Here is a 22,074-nt window from a genome sequence, read left to right as displayed (position 1 = left end):
GGTTTTTAAGTCATTGGAAGCAACACATAACTGTTATATAACAAAAAGAACAGCTAAGAACCAGAGTGAAATATTTGCCTTGGATGAAATATTTAATTTTGGTTTTAAATTCTAAGACCCCAATTTTCATATAAATCCTTTATTACTTTTTTGAAACGTTAAATAGGGGAGATTGCTTAAGCATTATAAATGTTACTAATTATGGAAAACAAATCTGCCCAACGCATTGTTTTGTTCCTTTTTACTCATCCTCAGCTCAATTCTGAGACCCTTTACAATATACACCCTGAGTATGAAACTATGAGAATTCAGTTTACAGACCAATAATCCTTAAAGCAGGTACAGACAATCTTACCTCAAGATCCCATTTTTCAGGCCTTTCCTTGCTAGAAGCTTTAAAGAAAAAAAGATTTCAGTAGTCCCTGATTCCTTTTTCTTGTGCAAGTTTTATAGGAGGAAGCAAGTAAATCAAGACTGGAGTTTCCTTGTCTCTTCTTGCAAAAATAAAGTGCAGTTTTGAAAAGTAGCAAAACCACAATGATGGCTTTTTTTTTTGCTGCCCAAAGCAAGTACTAGGAGGGTGGATCCCAGATCACAGCTGCATATAACTTTAAGTGATTCATCAGCTGAAAGGAGTCTTCTCTCCTCTCAATGCCTCTGCAAGCCAAATATACAAGCTGGCCCCTGATTCTAACCAGGATGGAGAATATTTTGGCAGCCAGGGGGGCTTATCTAACATTTATAGGAGAATCTGAGGGTCACAGCAGATTAAATGAGATACCAAGTACGTAAGACTCATGCTTTTCTTCTCAACATTTAAGGGAATATTCATTTGTGCTTCTGAAAATCTGTTTAAAGGATTAGAAATATGGTTTGCACGTGACTTCTATAGTTGGCATATGTCTCAAAATAGCAGGAAGCTGCCATTTTTGACAACTGCAATCAGCATTTTAGTAAAAGAACTCAGATGCTTTAGAGCAGGGGTGTCAAACTGGCAGCCTGTGGGCCGGATGCTTCACATGCAGGCCACACCCACTCCAGCTCTGCGAAGAGGAAAAACAATTGTGACAGCAATGCGACACCACAAGTTTGATACCCGTGCTCTAAAGTGTATTAGAATTTCAGATTGTCCACTCTTGTCCTAAACCAATTATAAAATTAAATGATACCTTAGAAAACCAACAGACATCCTTTGGTCTTGTGGGATGACTGACCTGTTCAGACTTCTGATGGAAAATAGCCGACATATCCAGCAAGGTGCTGCGTTCATCCAAGGCTGCAGCAAATGCCTTCCATTCCTGTTCCAACTGGTTGGCAATCTGCTTGATTTGTTGTGAAGCATAGTGACCGGACTCCACCAAACGATTGGCTACCGACATTATGCGATTGATGTTCACATACACATTCTATTTAAAAAAAAAAGGAGGCAGAAAAGATTACTAAGGAGATTAAACTTGATGGTTTGACTTAAAAACCAGCATCAGCCAAGATGAAAGCTTTCTGCTAATATTCTTATAGTAGGCACCTTGTGTAAGCATCAGAGATCTGCATGAAGAGAAATTCTCCAGTTATTATTTAGGGGGCAAAAAACTACACTTTCAGTACGTTGAATTGAAAATGTATAATATTGAGTTTTTGTAAACACTATTCTAAAGCTAGACTTCTTTTCCAGCTCTGACTCAACATCTACCCTCAGTACCTTATCCCTGTGTTATATATATATATATATATATATATATATATATATATATATATATATATATATATATATATATATATATATATATATATATATATATATATACATACATACATACATACATACATACATACATACATACATACATACATATATATATATATATATATATATATATATATTTGTTTTCGTAGATTTTCACGGGTGTAGGTATGCTGGTTTTGTTGTATTCGGGTCTTTTCCTGTGTAAGGTTGAGATTGTCTTTGCAACGTTTCGGCAGGATCACACCTGCCATCTTCAAGCTGTGGGCTTAAAATTTTAAGCCCACAGCTTAGAGATGGCAGGTGTGATCCTGCCGAAACGTTGCAAAGACAATCTCAACCTTACACGGGAAAAGACCCGAATACAACAAAACCAGCATATATATATATATATATTACTAAAAGCAAAATAAACAAGACAGGGGGAATACAAAGAACACAGAGCTTAATCAATATAAACCATATTTTTCTTAAAAACAAAAAACCAAGGTACCATTGTTGGTGAAAGCTCTGCTACCAAATGCATAATACTAGGAACAACCATGTCAAAAATACTCCCCTATGGGGAAAAAAATGAAATCATGATTTTTTAACATGCATAACAAAGCATTAAATGACAGCCCTGGTTACAGGCTGAAATAAAATGGACAAGAAACTATTTAGTGCCAAGCAGAAAGGAAGTCATAAGAAAAATATAGTAAATTATCCTTTGAAAGAGTCATTTCCTCTTTCACTCTCTTCACCTTTACTATATTTTGTGTCTAAATAAATGGTATGGTTACATTGAATTAGATATGCAAAATTCTAAAATTTAAATTGCAATGATAAAACATGACATCCTGGACTCCGAATAGGCACCCTCTGCCTAACACCCAATATTTCTGATAACTCCTTGGGTATCTGACAAATGTTCTGTTCCTCAGAATTTATATATTACATGCTGCAAAGTAAAGCTTCTCCAGGTTTATTTTGTTTTTATCTTGATTATCAAATCATCTCAACTTACACTGGCTTATAACAACATACTAAAACGCAGTAAGTTTTTTACCTCTATAACACAATATAATATACCACAGTACTTTCCGAGAAAGAACATTTTGCTGGAGGACGACAAGATGTAGCATTCTGATAAAGTGGTGCTTTGTAACTTCTGAGAATTTATTTTGTGAAAGGGCAAGCTTTCCCTTCCCAAAAGCCACATGGAAAGAGAACTTGCATATATTTTCAGATTATAACATTACTCATTATGCTAAAAGATTGGGAAACCCTGAAATACACCGGTTCTACTGAAACACAGGAAGCTATTGCAATTATCTGATGTGATACAGCTTCTTATCTTTTACTTTAAGTGACTAGGCACCCAACATGGTACATATGGCACTGATCCTTAAATCCTAAGAAAACATAATTAAACTTGTCCCCAAGTTTTAGGGCTCTCTACTTGATTCTGGAAAAGCAAAGACAAATGCCAATTTTTTGTGCCACTGCCATTTCCAACTCATCACCACTTACTTTTAAGGAGCAATAGAAAAACTGAGCCATAATTAGAGATTAGCCAGAGGGGAAGGCAAACCCTCAATATACTGCACTTTTGAACTGATGTAAACAACTGATGTCAATAATGGACATTTTGTTTAAAATGTTCCTTCAAGGTTGTTTAAGAGGCATAAAAGCTGCTTAATTGATTACAAGGTAATTTTAGAAAAAAATCAGAATTTCTGGTCTGGGTGGAGAGAGACTTCAAGAAAAGATCTGAATTTTAGACATTGGCTTTCCAGTTCAAGTATATTCTTGACCTGACCTCATTTGCTTTCGAATTGGATGACAGATTTCACTTTCATGGTACCACAAAATGAAGCTCATCATTCTATTATCTGATTAAGCATACATCTTTCCAATGCTAAGAGAAATATACAGAAGTGTGTTAATGGAAAAACCATTTTTTAAAATTTAAGTATAAAGTTTTGCTTTCTACAAAGTGAGAATGGTCATCCTGAAAGAACTACAGCTTTGAAAGGGACTTTCCTTCTTGGTTTGTTTATTCAGCCTATAGGTGCCTGCTTCAGTAACATGACCCTGCTCTCCACAAATAAGGAAGAGCTGTACATAAATTAACAGGAACAGAGAAACAAATTTTGTTCCAGAAAAGGAATACTACAGGTTGTGTTGTCTGCTGGGACAGATGTGACTGATACATCTGTTAGTATGTCAGTATTAAAAAAATCTTAATTTAGGTAAGTTTCTACTTTTCTCGAGAAAAGATTTAATCATTTTTGAAGGCTCCCTTTCATGAGTGGCATATTGCAAACTGCCTGATTAGTAGTGATCAATCTAAAGTCAAATATGGCTTCATATGAATAAAACATTAAGGAAAACATAACATTCTACGAAAGGCTAAACTTTCATTTCTTCTTAAAAAAAATTCTTATGATGTTACTTAATCAGATAATGAATCATCTGCAAGCAAAAAAAACAAAGCTCAGAGAGCACCAAGGACTTCACAACTCAACCTTGAGCTACATAAATTCACTTCTGTTTTAACTAAGGAAAACCCAAACAGACCTCTTGATAAGTAGCCCTAAGAAGTTCAAAACTGCTGTCAAAATAAGTCACTTCCAAACTGCAGAAGTTCAAAACTGCTGTCAAAACAGGTCACATCCAAACTGTAGATCCAAGGATAAGTAATGCCCAGGAGAAACAAGCCACAACTTAAAAGTTGAATAAATCCTAGCATTTGTTTTATTAAAGCATTTCCATTTCAAAACCCCTTTTAAGAACTGTCAATTAAGTGCTAGGTCCATACAGTCATTAAGCTTGAAAAGTATTTTATTTTTCCTTTGGGAATTCTATGAGTTACCATTCTATGAGTTATCCAAACTGTATAGCATCTGACTCTGTATGTGTTTGTGACAGAAAAGACAGATAGGCACCCACCTGCTGCATAGTACTTTTAAATAGTACCTCAATTTTTTTGAACGGCAGTGTCTAGAAGTTTTATATATTTAGGTTTTTGTGTAAATGTATCTAACGCGCACACACACAATGATTCTTCCATTAAATTCTCCTTTACATTTGTGTGTTACCTAAACGAGCAAGCTATGTTCTTCTCAATCTCTCTTCTCTCCTATTTATTTACACTAGATTCTCCCCCAGGCTTTCCATTAACCTGCTTTCAGTGGGGATCAGAAACCAAGGCTGTGTATTCTTCGGTATTAAAAATAACAAGGTGTATCAAAAAAGATGAAGTGCTCTTGCAAAATTCTTACCATACAGTTCATAGCAAAATGGTTGTGCTGTGTCTGAAGTTCCATAGCATGAGGGTGACTGGCTCCAATTTCTGTGTAGCTGTTCAAAAACAGGCCTTTATTGTGTGTGATCCAGTCAAACATCTAAAGAAAGCAAAAATTAACGTTCAGCAAAGAAGTGGTCAGAGGCTTAAAACTTTTGCCTATTATCATAGAAATGACTTACAATTTTAGCAAAGCTTTATAATGGCACAGAGCTGAGCAAGACAGTCATGTAAATAACCATTTAGGAAGGTAGGAACAATTGCCTTGAGGCAACTAGTTGGCTCTTTTAGTTTCTCAATATACCTTAACTATTAACCCAAAGATAAATGGCTAGCTAGGCAAAAAGAAATTGATAAAAGACAGTGATACATGCCATGACTCATTTTGAAAAGATGAAATAAGTATAAGGAACACTACTCCAAAAGACACAATGTCTGGCAAATGCAAAATTTGTTGAAACACCCACTGAAAAAATACTAATCAATGTACAATGAAGCAAGATGGAATAATCAACCTGTGCCTTATATTCTATATTGTTTGGATGAAAATATGCTTGTATATACTAACCCCGAGCAAAATGTGTTTGGCTGATCCCGGCTCCCTCCAAGGGATTAGATAACGATTTCAACAGATGAATAAACTGAAAAGGTGACTGTTTAATGAAAATAGGAAACTTCATTTATGACATGGCAGCATATCAACAAGCACTAACAAATTGAAGAGTATTATCAACCAATGTGATCATATTGATCAGCTCCAATTTCAGCTCTATTTTTGACAGTTTAAAGTTTTTGAACTATGTTCAAAATTAACCCCGAGCATAAGTTGCCAGAGCTGATAGCCGATGTCAAGATATTCCTGTTTGGAAAGGATCCAAACTGGTACTTCATCCTAAGCAGACTGCAAGCCATCAAAGCCATCTATGACACTAGTGACAGTACTACTAGATCTAGAAATACCCTCAGTTCACTATTTTAAGAATAGCACAATCTTTTTCAGAACAGACCAAATGTGGTCCATTTGAGCAGAGGTGCCATTCACCAAGCACACCTCATTCTTCTGTGGAGAGAACGCCATTCATTGGTCTTCATTGCTGTGCTGATCCGCTGATTTGAGGTATTTATTGCTGCACCAGTTTAGGTGGAAAAGTGAGGTAAAGCTGAATACCAACTGTGTATTCTTAACTAAGTTCACTACTTTATTTTCTCCCCCAATGGCTTTCATGTAGATATTAAATTGCATGGGCATAAAGATGAGGACCACTGTGATCCTGCTGCCATGAAACAGGAGTGTAAGACCTCAGCACCACCTTCTGAGAAGGTTTAGTCAACTAGGAGTGGAACTGAAAAAAATAGTGCTTCTATCTCAGGCAGCTCAGGAAGATTCCACATCAATGTTCTTGAAAGTTGTTAAAGATAATTCACAGATCATTGTTCTGTCTGTTACTCTCAGAGAGAAATATACCCACAGGGTGACCAAATTTGAAATGAATCTGAAAAAATCAACTTCAGGCAGGAATGTTTGGAGTTGGTCATCACCACCACACTTGAGCATCTTATCTGATAATAAAGGTTGGGTTGCTAATTTTTTCCTTATTCTCCACTTTGTGTCTGTGGTAGATTTCTTCATTAGTGACCTAGATCTTGCTTCTTTCAAAGGATCTGGTATCATTATAAGAATTAATAAGAAAATGAATTAATAACTTCCCATTCACCTAGCTATTCCCTTCTTACCAGATGTAACAAATCAAGACAAACAAATACAGCTAGTTCTCATTTAGTGACCACAACTGGAAACACGGTCATTAATTGAAGTGCTCATCAAGTGAAACAGTGACAGTGCTTATTTTACTTCAACTTTCCTTTCCATTTCTGTGAAAATTGTAAAGGAATGGTTACAAAGTTACTTTTCCAACCACATTGTAACTGCAAATGGTCTACCTGCACACATAACAGGTTGAATTTATCCAAGAGCATAATCTTCATCTTCAGGCCTCAACAACTGGAACTTACTCAACAATAGTGGACTACGCAGTGCTCTGGATACCTCTTCCAAAATACCTTCTTTTATTATGAAATATCAGATGTGACCAAATTTACCTGGGTATGCCATCCCCTTACCATATTAAAGCCATGGAGGGTATAATCAATTCCCTTTCGAGATCAAAGTATTACAAATGCTTCACTATTCAGAACAAACATCTAATAATACTACAAATACAATGAATGATATAAAACAATTCCTTCCTTGCTATAAAATAAGCTCAGTAATAAATTCTCATAATTACCCAATTAGATTTAGAAATTCTGAACATTTCAGTTAAAATGTGGCTTCAGGGTGAACAAGATAGTTATTGGCTCATGAAATTACTGAAGGGGATGGACAGATTCGTCAATCCTATTTTTGCGACTCAGCAGTCTCCTTTCCTGAACAGATGGTGTGATCTCAGAGCTTTCCCAAGTGATAGTCCTGAGGGAGCACAATGTACTATAGGTGCTAAAACTAGTCAGTCTGGTGTCATCCAGGATTTTATAGATCTCATTACAACCAATGGAACTATCTAAGTATGTCATTGAGATGACACGTAGAGGAAATCAGACCCTGGATTTGGTTTTCTGAGTTAAATAGAAAACTACTGATCTGGACTGGGATTTGATATCCCACTGTCATGGACAGCTCCATTGAGATTATCAGTGTCTTTTCCCAGTTGCACTGTGGCTTCCATGGTTTATGGTAGGCACTTCTGTTGAAGTCCTCTGACTTGCCCATTACCATATGATAATTGGGCAGATGGGGGGAAGATTGTGGATTTTTGCATCGTGATATTTCAATGTTATAAACTGCCCAGATTCACTGTGTGTGGGTTGAGTGGATTTATAAATTTGTTTAATAAAAAAATAAATAAATTGCTCTCCTTGCCACTATCTCCTTTAGCTTAGCAATAGCACCGAGACTTATATACCACTTCATAGTGCTTTACAGCACTCCCTAAGCAGTTTACAAATGTCAACATATTGCCCCCAACAATCTGGGTCTTCATTTTACCGATCTTAGAAGGATGGAAAATTGAGTCAACCTTGAGTTGGTCAGGATCAAATTCCTGGCAGTGGACCGTGTCAGCCTGCAATATTGCATTCTAACCACTGTGACACAATGGTTCCTTGATGCTTGCCAGAATTACCTGGGAATCTTGGAGCTGAGAGTAATAAAGTAAATAGAACAATGGCTAAGAAGCAAATGAAGGAAACATGAGGATTCTGTAGTGTAGTTGAGAAGAAATGTCAACAATTAAATTTAGACAATTACAAAATAAATGCCTTTTTAAAATAAAAAATAAAGTGGAAGAAATGGATAGATTAAATTAAAAGAAAGCCTTTAAAAAAGCCTCAGGCTACATTTGAATTATAGAATATTTCACAGTCAGATATGTCCAAGACAGATGGAATTTCTCTCTTGAACCAAAATATTGAGGACATCAATTCATAATTTTGAACAAGATACTCCTATCCAAAATTTGATGTTGATATGTGCTCAACAAGGGAGCTTTAATTTAGAAAGTTTTAGAAATAGTTTTAATTTACTTCATGCTATACTTGAGATCTTAGAAGTGAGAATATCAATCACTGTGAAGTTTTGACACGGTTATTTGGAATTTGGGGAAGGGGAGTTTAACCATCTAACTACAACTCATTTTTTAAAAGTGCACTTATTCATTAGCTAATGAATGCTTGTTTGTTGTCTTAGTAGCTATTTAGTTAAGATGGTATAGGTGTAATTTTAAAGAGTCCTATAAAATATCCAAATAATAATATCTTGGGTGGTTCTCTGCTTTATAATCTTTTAAAGCTTTGATATAAGCCCATGTGTTATAGGCATAATTCTCTGCTGCTACAATAAACAAACACAAATACTCTCCAATGCTATGTACTGGAGTTGGAGCTGGGGTTTACCATCCAATTTGTCTGTCTTATCATCTGCCTAGATATAAGCAAAGTAATAAAGAAAACCTCTGTAAAACCAAGATGCCCCAAAGGGCTCTGAGTTTGAATGTGTATAAGGCCAGCTGCCCAGATGCCTTTACTTTAATAGGAAAGATTCAGCAGGAAATCCCAGCAGATACAAATATTGATTTAAATGTACAGTAAGTTAAAACTCTGTTGTAATAAAAACAATTCAATGTGAGCTATGGCTTCTCTAAAAGCAAATACAGAATTTCTTATGGAATAAACATTCATGGACCAGTCTACTTCATTATAATAATGATAATCAGACAGAGCAAACCTGAAATGTAAATATAATGATATTCACATGTTTTTGCTTAGAATAAAAATCCAAATGTATGTTACATTCTAACAACATTCTTTTCACTTATTTAATTCTCCAGGGTATCCAGCTAAAGAAGAAAAATGAGGTTAGAATTTATTCCAACTCATGTTTATCATCTGCTGTTGTCACTGGCAAAAAGGATGAATCAATCATATATTTCCAGATGCTTCTTTCCAGGCCCTGCTGAATCTTAAATTTTGGGAACATTTCCTGTATGTATGGGATGCTGGATCAATGTATTTTCCATGCAGGAAATCTGTCCCTGTGTTAGGATATAAATTAGGTAAAATCTATTCAGATCTTCTCAGCTATTCAATCCACTAAGAAAGCTTGTAAACCTCTAAACAGAAAACACCATATATTTTTTGAATATCTATAAAAATGAAATCCAAACAATGGAATATTAAGGCATGACTAAAAATAGGGACATGCACAACATTCCAAATCAAACTGTTTTCAAATTCAGAACTTCTTATTTCTTATTTATGTTTCAAGTATGAGGAACTTTTTTTAGGTGTGAAACAGCTGGTTTCCAGCACTCTGGAAGTGTTCCTAGCTCACAACAGAGTAGTCCATACTCATAGGTGTCTCAAATTACTTGGAATGGTTGTTTCCCACTCCAAGCAAAGCACTTTGCACTTAAAAGCTGGATACTGCACATTAAAAAGGTCCCGTGTTTTTCATAGCCTTAGTTGCCACGTTTCCTCCAATTCCCCCTTTTCCCATTATTAGCTAATGCTATGAGAAAGACACTATTTCTCAAGAACAGAGGTGGCGCGGTGGTTAGAGTGTGGTACTGCAGGCTACTTCAACTGACTGCTAGCGGCAGTTCAATTCAAATCTCTCCAGCTCAAGGTTGACTCAGCTTTCCATCCTTCCAAGGTGGGTAAAATGAGGACCCAGATTGTTGGGGTCAATATGCTGACTCTCTGTAAACTGTTTTATAGAGGGCTGTAAAAACACTATGAAGCAGTATATAAGTCTAAGTGCTATTGCTATTTGAAGACTGAAATTAAAATAGACTGTGTGACTATGCAGCCTATGTCCTTTATTTGACTTCTACTTATATAGAAGCTTCAAAAAGCTATATCAACATAAGGGAATGGTATATAACTGTCTTGAGAGTTTTGCAATATTTTAGTTGTTGATAAAATCTATGGTTAAAAGCTTGCTGGGTCTCCTGAAAAAGCCCCCTGTGAAAGAAAGAACTTTAGAGATGTTGATTTTCAGTCCAGAAAAAAAATGGCAGGAATCCCAAAAAAGAACAGGCTACAGTAATAGTAGTGAATTGATTATGATTTCATTGGGCTGTTTGTTCTGTGTTGGTTCCTAATTGCAAACCAGATTTGAAGTCAACCTTGGCAGAGAACAGCATGTACATATGTATAAGGGTAATAAGATATCTCACTCAAATCCGTGTTACAATTAATTTGCCTAAATCATCAAATTGCCTAGGTTAAAGTGATTTATAAGAACAATAAAAATAAATATTACTCCAGTATCTTATGCTTTTTCCTAGTCTTGTTTTTTAGATATAGCAAGTTCTTGCAGCGTGATTTATTCTGAATTGTGCAAAGGATTGGTATCCGAATTACCATCAATCAAGGGTGTATAAGAATAAAAAGGAAGGATAAAAATAAATAAACATTTAATTTAAAAAACTGCCGGATTATAAAAAAAAATTAAGGAATCTGAAAATTAGAGGCCAACATTCCACTTACCTCTTTTTCTTTAAGTATGTATGCATATATGTATGGCTTTCTCAGTCTGTGTGCATATCATAATTTACAACTGCCTTCCTTAAATTGGTATCTGGTTGTACTAAAAGAATCCCACATATCTGGTGGGCATCAGCTTGGAAAAGGCTGCTTCAGATCAAGCTTAATAATGGGGCCTCTGCAATATCATAATTTGCTAGGAAAGCCATCTCTTCTTCCTGAAGCATTAATAATCACATACTTCCTATGCCTGAATAGCCAGGAGAACAGATGAATCATAAAATCTAGGTTTTAAAAGGGGCAAATGCAGGATGCTTCCACAGAACCATGTGCTAATATGCAGTGACGTGCGGTGAGGTTTATGGCTGGTGAGGCTGGTGACGTCATCAAATGATCATCATGAAGGGAGGACTGTGACAACTTTGATCTTTGCATGCATGCAAGCAAAATACCCCAGGATCACGGTGGCGGGGACAGCAACTCCTTCCGCTGCGCTGCGGAGAAGAGCCACGCTGTGCCACGCTGTGCCCCTCAGCACTAGCCTCAGATCAGCGCGAGCGCGGTCCCCTTCCTGTTGGCTCAGGAAGGAGGGGAATAGGACGTGTTCAGGAGGCTCCTCAGCGCCAGCCTCAGATCAGCGCAAGCCGCGGTCCCCTTCCCCTGCACACGTGGTCCCATTCCCCTCCTTCCTGAGCCAACATAAAGGGGACCGCGGCTCACACTGATCTGAGGCTGGCGCTGAGGAGCCTCCTGCACACGTGGTCCCATTCCCTTCCTTCCTGTGGCTCTTCTCCGCAGCGCAGCGGAAGGAGTTACTGTCACCGGCACCATGATCCTGGGGTATTTTGCTTGCATGCGCAAGAAAGAGATGAAAGAGAAAAGGGGAGAATTTTTTTTTCTTTTCATGATGAGAGTGGTGAGGCTCTGCCTCCCCTGCCTCCCCTGACTGCACGTCACTGCTAATATGTATGGCCCAAACACCTAAAATCAGCTCATAAAAGTTTACATTTACCTTCTCAGCATCCTGCTCAAAAAGTCTGAGCTGAAAGCATTGGTCTAATTTCAATTTCCGTACGTGCCACATCTGATGCAGATGCTGCCGTGTTGAGTGCAGCCGGTCCAACATAGTAGATACTTTCGGCAAGAGGTTCTGTAGATCCGCATTTCCAGACCCAGAGTTCTTTTTGGGGAAAGTCTCGCTGCTCTGTATCCTCTGCAGTAGCTTTTGGCCTTCCAGGTCCAGGTCCTCAATGGGAGCTTTAATGACTTTTTTCTTCAATTGTGAATGCTCCTCTATCATACTCCTGGCTGCCTCCAAGTCCTGAGGCAAATCCTTTTTGGCCAATATATCCTGCAGCTCCTCCAACCTAGAGAGCATATGAGTGGCATTGCTAATATAATCCTCAAAGGCAACCCTGATTTCTATCCATTCTTCATGGTTATATTCCAAACAGCCATCAAATTCGTAAGTTAACTGAGAAGGATCGACAACTTTGGTAAGGCCTTCCAGAGATACCATGTTTGTCTGAAAAGCAAGGATTAATTGTTAGCTATGTGGCATGGTCTATTAAAGCACACAAATATGCCCACTACAAATAACATGTATCAAACCCAATGAGCAGAACATGAAGTAACACCAGTTTCAGTTGTTCTATTGACCATGCTATCTTTTCTCCATATACATGGGGTTCTGAACAATTTTCATAAATGGCTAAGGGATATTAATTTAGACTAGCAAGATCATCCTGAAAAATGATAATTTTAAGGTAGGCAGGTTTCCCAGTGCTGTGGATTTAACCATGGTATGACTAGACATAGCCTGGCTACTGATTTTTTTAAAATCAAGTGATCTCTTAGGCCCATGATGGCGAACCTATGGCACGCGTGCCACAGGTGGCACACGGAGCCATATCTGCCGGCACGTGAGCCATCAGCTCCAGCGCGCTTGCGTGTGCCAGCCAGCTGATTTTCGGCCTTCCAGAGAGCCAGGGGAGGCCGTTTTCACCCTTCCAAGGCTTCGGGAAAGCCTCCAGAGCCTGAGGAGAGTGCCAAATGGGCTCAACGGGCCTACCAGAAGTTCAGAAACAATTCCAAACTTCCAGTAGGTCCGTCGCGCCCGTTTTTCACCCTCCCAAGTTCCGGAGGCTTTCCTGAAGCCTGGGGAGGGCGAAAACAGCATGCCCTGGCCCCCCCAGAGGTCCTCCGGAAGCCGGAAATTGATCGTTTCTGAACTTCTGGTTGGCCCGTTGGGCCTATTTTTCACCCTCCCCAGGCTCCAGAGGCTTTTCCTGGAGGAAATACCAAGCTCAGCTTGGAGGCGAGTAGTGCAGTGCGCATGAAGGGGGAGTGTGGGGGGGTTTGTGCGTGCTTGCACATGTGAGGATGCGCTTTGCATTATGGGTGCCAGCACACACGCTCTTGCATTCTTGGCACCCAACAACAAAAAGGTTAGCCGTCACTATCTTAGGCAAAAGGTAAGAATCAGTTTCAGAATCAGGGGACCAAAATTTAACATGAACATAAAGAGCTAACTCATTTGGTCCCATCTTGCAATTATAGGTAGTTCTCAATCGCGGGCATACAAGAACAAACTCAATTAATTACAGGAAATCTTTGGTTCATAACAGTAATTGGAACTGGTATTTTCAACATTAAGCGACGTGGATGTAAAGCACAACTTTATGCGACTGCAATGCTTGGCAACGGCAATCTCAGCATTCCCCATTCCCATAGTTAAATGAGAATCGTGGGTTATTAAACAAGTCCCATGCAGTTTGCAAGAAGGCTGGGAGGCAAGTAAAGCAGAGTGAGGCAGGGGATGGCTGCTTTCTAACAGGGAGAGGGTGTGCAAGCAGCTCGTAACAGCATGGTGCAAGTGTGGCAGGTTTGGGGTGGCTGCTACCAGGCGGGCGTGAATGACTTACTGGAGTGATTTGCAACCTTCCCTCTGCTCTCCCCATTGACTGTGCTGGTGGAAAGCCAGCAGGGAAGGTTGTAAATGATCATTTGACTGGGGGGGGGGGGGGGGTTATGCAACCACTATAAATGCAAGCCAGTTGGCAAGTATCCAAACTAGAATCACATGACTGTGGAGGTGCTGTGACAGCTGGAAGCTTGATGACTGGTTATAAGCCTCCTTTTTCAGTGCCATTGTAAGCCTGAATGGTCACTGGTCAGTAATTTGTGACTATTTATGTGTGTGTGTGTGTGTGTGTGTGTGTGTGTGTGTGTATTGGCATAAAATCTAATGTTGACGATGATGGTGATAAAAATATTCCCCCTCTGAAACTAACACAAATTAATGCAAAGTACTAAACTCATATGTGGAGTCAGCTACAATTCCCAGTAGTCAAGATTACAATGTCTTCTTAAATTATAAATATTTAATTTTGCTTCCTGAAAAACTACAGATGAACCCTGACAGTTCCCTCTCGAGAGGGAGAACTGAGACCACAGTGGGCAGAATCCTGACTCATAATCTTATTAATTTCATGGATGAGACAAAGCTACCTCTTGTGTTGATTTTAAAATCCAAGATGGTTTGCTGGTAACTTGCTCTTCTGGTGAATTTTAACACTATACCAGAACAAACACCCATACTGGTTTATATTTTGTAATTGTTCCCCCATAGCTTGTATCATGCAATTAGTTAAACGAACTAGGAAATCTCATTTCAATGTTCACCTAAAAGTCAGAATTTGAAGCCAAAATTTGGATTTATAATTCCATGCAAAGAAGGCTAATATAGCAAAGCACAAAATTAAATAATCTGAGGTGTCTCCAATTCAGATTTACAAATTTCACTATTCTTGTTGCAAAATCCCAAGAAATAAATTAATCCAAACTGGAGTTATCACAAAAGCAGGGAATAAGGCCATGCCAAGAAACTCTACTTTCAATACTGAATATGCCAATTGGCCCTTCTCCCTGGAATCTTTATCTAATGCACAAATGTGCACAGGGAAGCATTACAACTTGTAGAGAAGCATCTGTGTGTATTCACAACAGAGCACAGGATATAATCTGGCTCAGCATTTTATAACCATTATATAACCCTCCCTCCCAAGGCAAGGGGTGTGTAAAGTTTATCTTTCTTTCTCTCTGATTCTTCAGAGCACACAAAATGATGATGGTGCAAACCAGCAGCCTATCAATATATACTGTATTTTTCGATGTATAAAAGTCCCCCAAAAGTGAGCGGAAATATCTTTGCATCTTATAGAGCATATGTTGCCGAAGCCCCGTCCACCTGTCAGCCCCCACCCTTTGGCCTCTGCCTCCCAACAATTTGCCTCCTTGCAGCAAACAGCAAGCAGCCTGGTCAGCTTCAGCACAGCCGGATTTAGCACAAGCAGCTGATTGGTGTGGTTGGATCTGCCTCCCGGAATACCACTTATCAGCTGTTCCAGGCTGCAAGGATCGCCACCATCCATTGCCGCTGCCGCCTATTGCCGCCTCCGTGCACCCTATTTTCGGTCCATTCCAGGTGGCAGTGATAACAGAGATGGCGACAGCGGTGATGGGCGGTGGTGATCCCCGCATCTTGAAACAGCTGATAGGTGATATTCCGGGAGGCAGATCCAAACACCAATCAGCTGCTTGTGCTAAATCAGGCTGTGCTGAAGCTGACCAGGCTGTTTGCTGTAAGGAGGCAATTTTTTTCTTCTTGTTTTCCTCCCCAAAAACTGGGTGCTTCTTCTAGTCTGGAGTATTTTACCAATAGGTAAGGACTTTAGAGATATTCTGCTTCAAAACTCTAGGCCCAAACAACAGCTCCCACCACACTCCATCCTCAACCAAGTAGCAAAGGAGAGCTCTTCCTTCAAAATTAGAAGTTCAGTATAAATATCCCAGTTCTCTTCATACAGCCTTTCCTCTCTGAAATATATATATATATCTCTTCCCATTTCACAGCAGCAAATCCTCCCACACATCAAAAAAGTGATGAGCTTCTCCTGCTAGAATGCTGCCTGCTGCAAAGGGCAATTATTCAATTCCACCCATTGCTGCTACTGCTGCTGCGTTGATCAAGGAATCCTGAACGCTGTTCTATTTACTCCATTTAATCAATCATCTGACAGCAACACTTCCCTAAGTGGCATAGAAAATGGATCAATTTAAAAAACACAATTCCTGTGAGCTATATTTGCAGCACATAAAAAGCAAATAAGTAAATAAAATAGAACCAAGACAGGTCAGGATGGATGGAGTATACCCAATTCCTGCCCTCCTTGGTCTCTTAAGCAGCTTTCACTACCATCATTCATGGAAACTTTCTTGGCTGATGAAGTGGCTCGGGAATGGGAGGCACATTCTGCCAGTGGTGGTTCCTATAGCTGGTTCCATTCGGGGGTGGTGGGATCCACTCTTCAGTCTGTGGCTTGCAGAGTGCCAAAGGGTTTAGTTTTCTCCCCACTGCTATTTGGAATATACATTTTAAAACCTTGAGTGAGGTTACCTATTAGCATGTATGCTAATGATAGTTATACATCTCCATATGGTGCGTAGAGGCTATTCAGGTCTGGTTGGGGAAGAACTGGCTTCAGTTCAACCCTGACAAGACTGAGGGGATGAGGGTTTTATACCCTCACTAAAAGGTCTAATGGGTTTCCATTCTTAACTCTGAATGGGGTTAGAGTTCCTTAGGGAGAGTTGGTGTGCAATCTGATGGTTTCTGCTTGAGCAACCGGTAGTAATTGTGGCCAGGACAATCTTTGTACAAATAAACCCTGCCCATCAGTTGCACCTGTTCCCAGCAGTGGGGAATAGTGTTTATAGTCACTCGTATCTTAGTCACTTGGATGGTTGCAAAGGGGCTACATTTGAAAGTATTTGGAATTCTCAGACTATGAACAATGCATATGTGCGCATAAGGCCAAGTTGTACCACTGGCTCCCTGTAGGCATCTAGGTGCAATTCAAGATGCTAGCTTTCATCTTTGAAGCCCTGCATGGCAGGGAGCGGCTTACTTGTGGACTGCCTATCCCAGGGGTCAGCAAACTGCAGCTCTGGAGCCGCATGTGGCTCTTTCCTCCCTCTGCTGCGGCTTGGTCACCAGTCGGCGCCACAATTTTGAGAGGAGCTTCCGGGGTTTTTTGGGGGGGGGAGGAGAAGCACAGTGCACCAGGAGAAGACTCTATGGCAAGAGGAGCGTTTTCCAGTTGTCTCCACAATTGATAGGGCTTTCGGTTATGACAGAGAGAGGAAAAAGTATGCCGCACTAGGAAGAGACTCTATGGTGGGGGAACTGAACTTCCGGTCAGTTCCAGAATTGAACAGGGAGCTTCCGGTTAGGATCTTTGTGGCTCCTGGCGTTTTATTTTCTGTGGGAAATGGGTCCAAATGGCTCTTTGAGTGTTTAAGTTTGCCGACCTCTGGCCTATCCCTTGTGGTTGATGCCTGTCCCACCCGCTCTGACAGAGCGGATATGAGCCACTCTGCTTTGCTGACATGGTGTAAATGAGGAGGAGATGCCAATGCAACCAAAATCACTGCACAATAAGAATATTCAATGGAGGGAGTGTGGAGGAAGGCATAGGCTAGGCTGCCACAAACACTACTCTTGCTTCTTATATATTCTAATCCTGGGAAAATATATTCATATATTCAATATAAAACATATATTCTAATAATGGGGAAACATATTCAGAGACTACATGTTACTATGTAGACTACTTGTTAGTCTGCTTGCTGTGAAATATTTGTTCTGCAGAAACTGGTTATCCCTACCACAGCTCATTTCACCAGGCTCATTAAAAAAGACCCATCTATCAGTAGCAGCAATGCCTGAGATATTCTGCACTATTCCATCCCCCAAAGCATTCAGCAATATGCAGTGGGACAAGATTACTGTCTCCTAAATACATAACTATTTATGTATTTAAATATTTGAGTATCGATCTATCTATGTATCTTTTATGTATTGACTGTACACCGCCCCGAGACCCTTTTGGGAGAGGGGGCGGTCTATAAATATGAATAAAGTAAAGTAAGTAAGTAAGTCCTGACCAAGTCCTAGACTCATAATTTGGCATCAGAAGATTTGATTCCTAACACCAAGCCAATACTTAGTGCCACTGATTAAAGTACAGGTGGAGCCTGGAAAATAACAAAATGCAACCATATATTGAGACTATAAGGAACTTACTTTTTAATATTCTGATACAGTCTGCCTTCAAATGGCTTTTAAATAAAATCCTAATAGAAGCAGGAAGGAGCTTGATAGGTTCAGGGTCTGCATTCCTGCACTTCTCATTAGATTAGTTTTTCAAGATGCTGGTGGAGTAGACTCTGCAGCCTCAGTCCTCAGGGGTAGCAAGGGGATAGGAAGCATGGATATGGATGATGGGAATGAGTTGCTAGTTGGTTGGATACTAGCCAAAGGTCGCAGCCTATTACTAGACCTAAGAGATAACTAGCTATTTTGGGTCCTACGAATTGTGAATCTTCCAGCTATTGGTGTGAGTAACTTCCAAAAACCTAGTTTCAGAAACCTAAGGAAATATACTGTTTTGTCTAAAGGATACTTCAGAACTGGGGATAGAAGACCTACTGCCTGCATTAATTAGAGTTATAAATTAGGAAGATTGTAAGGCTGTTCTGAGAGTATACGAGTTAGGAAGGATTATACCAAGTTGCTTAAATCTGCTAACATTCTTCCATGTTTGAATAGCCGACAGATATACTTAACAGCATGGTTCCTCATTAGCGAGCAAAGGCAAATACATCCAGCCAAGTTGGGTCATGACTGGCATTTATGTATTTTCTAGTTTATTTTTCTATCGCAGAAGGAGGTATGTATTTAATGACTGCTTAGAAGATGAAGCAATGCTGCATCTTTTTCACACACACTCTTTACTCTAAATATAGCTAACTTGCTCTGTAATTTCCTTCCATGGTCCAGCAATGCAGATTTTCTTTTTAAACAAATGCAGGTATTAAATATATAAATGTCTGGAAGGGAGGCTCAAAAGGCAGGTTTCCCCTTTGGTTGGGCTACCCAACACTGTAAAAAATAAATCCCACATTGTTTCAATACATTACCTCAAATTCAAACTTGGAGCTGCCAAAGTTAGTCCGCTGTTTCTGCCAAAAGTTATCTGGCTTGATTATCAGTGCAACGTGAATGCAACATGGAAAGGATTCCTGTAGGATCTTCAAAAGTGGCTTAATAGAGTCCCATTTTGATCCGCGCATATCTACAATTACTGTGAAACCTCGCTTGCACACCTCTTCACTAGAAAGGAAATAAAACAGCAATTAAAAAGGCAATCTGTATTACAAGTATAAAATGGATAATTCATCTGCCAATTCTATTTACATTTTCATCTAGCTACCTATTAGGAGTTTTATCTGTGGAAATATTGTCTCAAGCCAGAATTTTCTTAAAATTTAAGATTTTTATCCAGCATGATTAAGATTGGCAGGCAATCTTAACCATGTTCTGGCTAAAAAGCCTGCCATACACTCCTCTGGCTTCATTTCCTGCCACACATCCCATTTGTCTTTTTCATTTTCTCCCTCAATAATTTACGAAGCAGACTTGGCTCTTCTAGTCAGATACTAGTAGTGCCTAGAATTTAACCTGGCACTGAAATTTTTGAAAAGTTCTGCAAATCATAACAAAAAGCAGTCATCCCAAAAGTGAACAATTTCAGAGAAGCACCCTTGCAGTATCATGCTTAATAACAATAGAGTTATATACCACTTTACAGTGCATTACAGCCCTCTCTAAGCAGTTTACAAAGTCAGAATATTGCCCCCAACAATTTGGGTCCTCTTGTAACCCATTTCGGAAGGATGGGAGACTGAGTCAACCGTGAATTAATATCATTTCTAGGGGTTTTTACGGCAAACAATAATTAGAAGATCACAAGGTAAGCGTCAAGCCTTCATCTATTAAGATGTGAAGTTAGGGGAAGGATGCTTTTCATTATTGGTGTTTGTCAAATACCTAAGTGAAGTGATTGGGTAAAATCACAGCAATACCCCTTAAAGCTAATTTTGTCAAAAGTATTTTCTCCCTGATACTTACTTGCCAGGACAAGCTCTCCATGCAGTTACATAGTTACAAAAATTGTATAACATAGAATACAGAATGAAAGAATAAAGTACATTTGTCCAGTCATATATCCTCAAAATATAGCCCCTTTAAATGATTTTGTTTTGCTGCAGTGACACACAGCTTCAAGCCATAATACACATGATGCCCTTACCTAGGGATACACGCAAGGTATGAAATGAGCCTCCTAAGGTCCTCTTGTCGTATTCTGTCATGATTACTTCGAGCTGGAAATGTTAGAATGGGGCCTCCACGCTTATCTCTTCCACCTGAAAAAGAAACACATTGAGTGCCCACTGCAGACTGTGGTGTACACGCAAGATAATGACCATTGGCTTACCTGAAGGGTCCTTTTCTGTACACCGCGGGAGAGTCCAAGCAATGGGTTAATTCAGTCTGCTTGCCCTTAGGACTGAGGAACTATTTTTCCTTAAGCCACACCTCCTCCTGGTGTGCTCAATCCCCCAGAATTCTTTGAAGGAGTCAGTTCGTGCGGACGGAGCGAAGCGTCCAAGATGATGTACTGTTGACACGAGGAACCCGAATCCCGGCCTTGAGAGCCAGGGTGGGTTGGACTCTCCCGCGGTGTACAGAAAAGGACCCTTCAGGTAAGCCAATGGTCATTTTCCTGTACACCGCTTGGAGAGTCCAAGCAATGGGACATACCAAAGTTATTGTCCATCTGGGTGGGCAGAAGAAGGCTCCCGGGATTCGGTCTCTGACACAACCGCCTGGAGCACACGCCTGCCGAAAGACGCCTCAGCCGAGGCGAAAATGTCCAGTTTATAGTGTCGCACAAATGGAGAAGGAGAGGACCACGTAGCGGCCCTGCAGATGTCCAGGATCGAGGCCTGGGTGGCCCAGGCCGCTGAGGTAGCAGCACTTCGTGTGGAGTGTGCAGTGATGCCGCGCGGAACGGCCTTGGATTGACTTTCATAGGCAGTCGCAATGCAAGCGCGAAGCCACCTGCCAATTGTGGAGGAAGTGACCTTCTTCCCTAGGGAACCGGGCTGGAAGGAGAGAAAAAGAGCCTCTGACTTCCTGAATTCCGCAGTACGAGCGATGTAGACCTTCAGGGCCCTCCTGACATCAAGATTGTGCCAGGATCGCTCTCTGGGATGCGACGGATGAGGACAAAAATTTGGCAACACAATGTCTTGCGCTCTATGGAACCATGAGTTTACTTTGGGGGTAAAGGTCGGGTCCAGCCTCAAAATGACCCTGTCAGGGTGGATGACGCACAGATCCTGGCGAACAGAGAGAGCCGCCAGCTCCGAAATCCGGCGAGCTGACGTGATGGCAATCAAGAAGGCCGTCTTCAGCGTCAGGAATCGAAGAGAAGTAGTGCGTAAAGGCTCGAATGGGGGGCCAGAGAGGGCCCGCAGGACCACGGACAGCTGCCAAGTAGGGTAGCGATGAACGGTGGGAGGGCGAAGGTTAGAAGCGCCCTTGAGGAAAAGACGCACCTTCGGGATTTTGCTGAGAGGCAAAAGGTGGTCGCCCGACCAGACAGTAGACAAAGCCGCCACTTGACGTCGAAGGGTGTTCGGGGCCAGGCCCCTGTTGAGTCCCGCTTGAAGGAAGTCAAGCACTCTGGGAACAGGCGCGGTCGTCGGCTCGATGAGCAGCTCCTCACACCACTTGGCGAAGGCGGCCCAGGACGCATCATAAATCCTAGTGGTTGAAGGGCGTCTAGCCGCCTGAATGGTGTTCACTACCTCCTCCGACAGGCCTTGGCCTTTCAGTTGGTCCCCCTCAAGTGCCAGACGGCCAACTGGAGCCACTGGGGCTCTGGGTGAATCACGGCCCCCTGGCTGAGGGAGATCTGGTCCGGAGGAATGCGCCACGGAGGAGACACCGACAGGTGGACAAGGTCGGCAAACCACGACCTGCGGGGCCAATGCGGGGCCACGAGAAGGACCTCTGCTCCCTCTGCGA

At 40.6% G+C, this 22,074-nt stretch overlaps 1 protein-coding gene across 4 annotated transcripts in view; it reads right to left on the bottom strand.

Annotated features, from left to right (window-relative positions):
- The window catches only part of TRIO (trio Rho guanine nucleotide exchange factor), a 292,427-nt gene that overhangs the window by 155,130 nt on the left and 115,223 nt on the right, over nucleotides 1-22,074 (bottom strand). For 3 of the 4 annotated variants that reach the window (XM_081950510.1, XM_081950507.1, XM_081950508.1), the window contains exons 3-7: nucleotides 20,291-20,405; nucleotides 19,119-19,311; nucleotides 12,088-12,600; nucleotides 5,008-5,130; nucleotides 1,215-1,406 (exon numbers count right to left, since the gene is read on the bottom strand). In XM_081950510.1, the coding sequence (XP_081806636.1) occupies nucleotides 1,215-1,406; nucleotides 5,008-5,130; nucleotides 12,088-12,600; nucleotides 19,119-19,311; nucleotides 20,291-20,405 (1,136 nt within the window). Of the gene's footprint in view, nucleotides 1-355; nucleotides 512-1,214; nucleotides 1,407-5,007; nucleotides 5,131-12,087; nucleotides 12,601-19,118; nucleotides 19,312-20,290; nucleotides 20,406-22,074 lie in introns of those variants that run through there. The other variant, XM_081950509.1, reaches the window with a different exon arrangement.

This window comes from Natrix helvetica, assembly GCF_964273705.1.
Source record: "Natrix helvetica genome assembly, chromosome: 4".
NCBI lineage: Eukaryota > Metazoa > Chordata > Lepidosauria > Squamata > Natricidae > Natrix > Natrix helvetica.
Note: the sequence above shows the minus strand (reverse complement) of the source record. Positions and strands in the feature narration are given on the sequence as shown.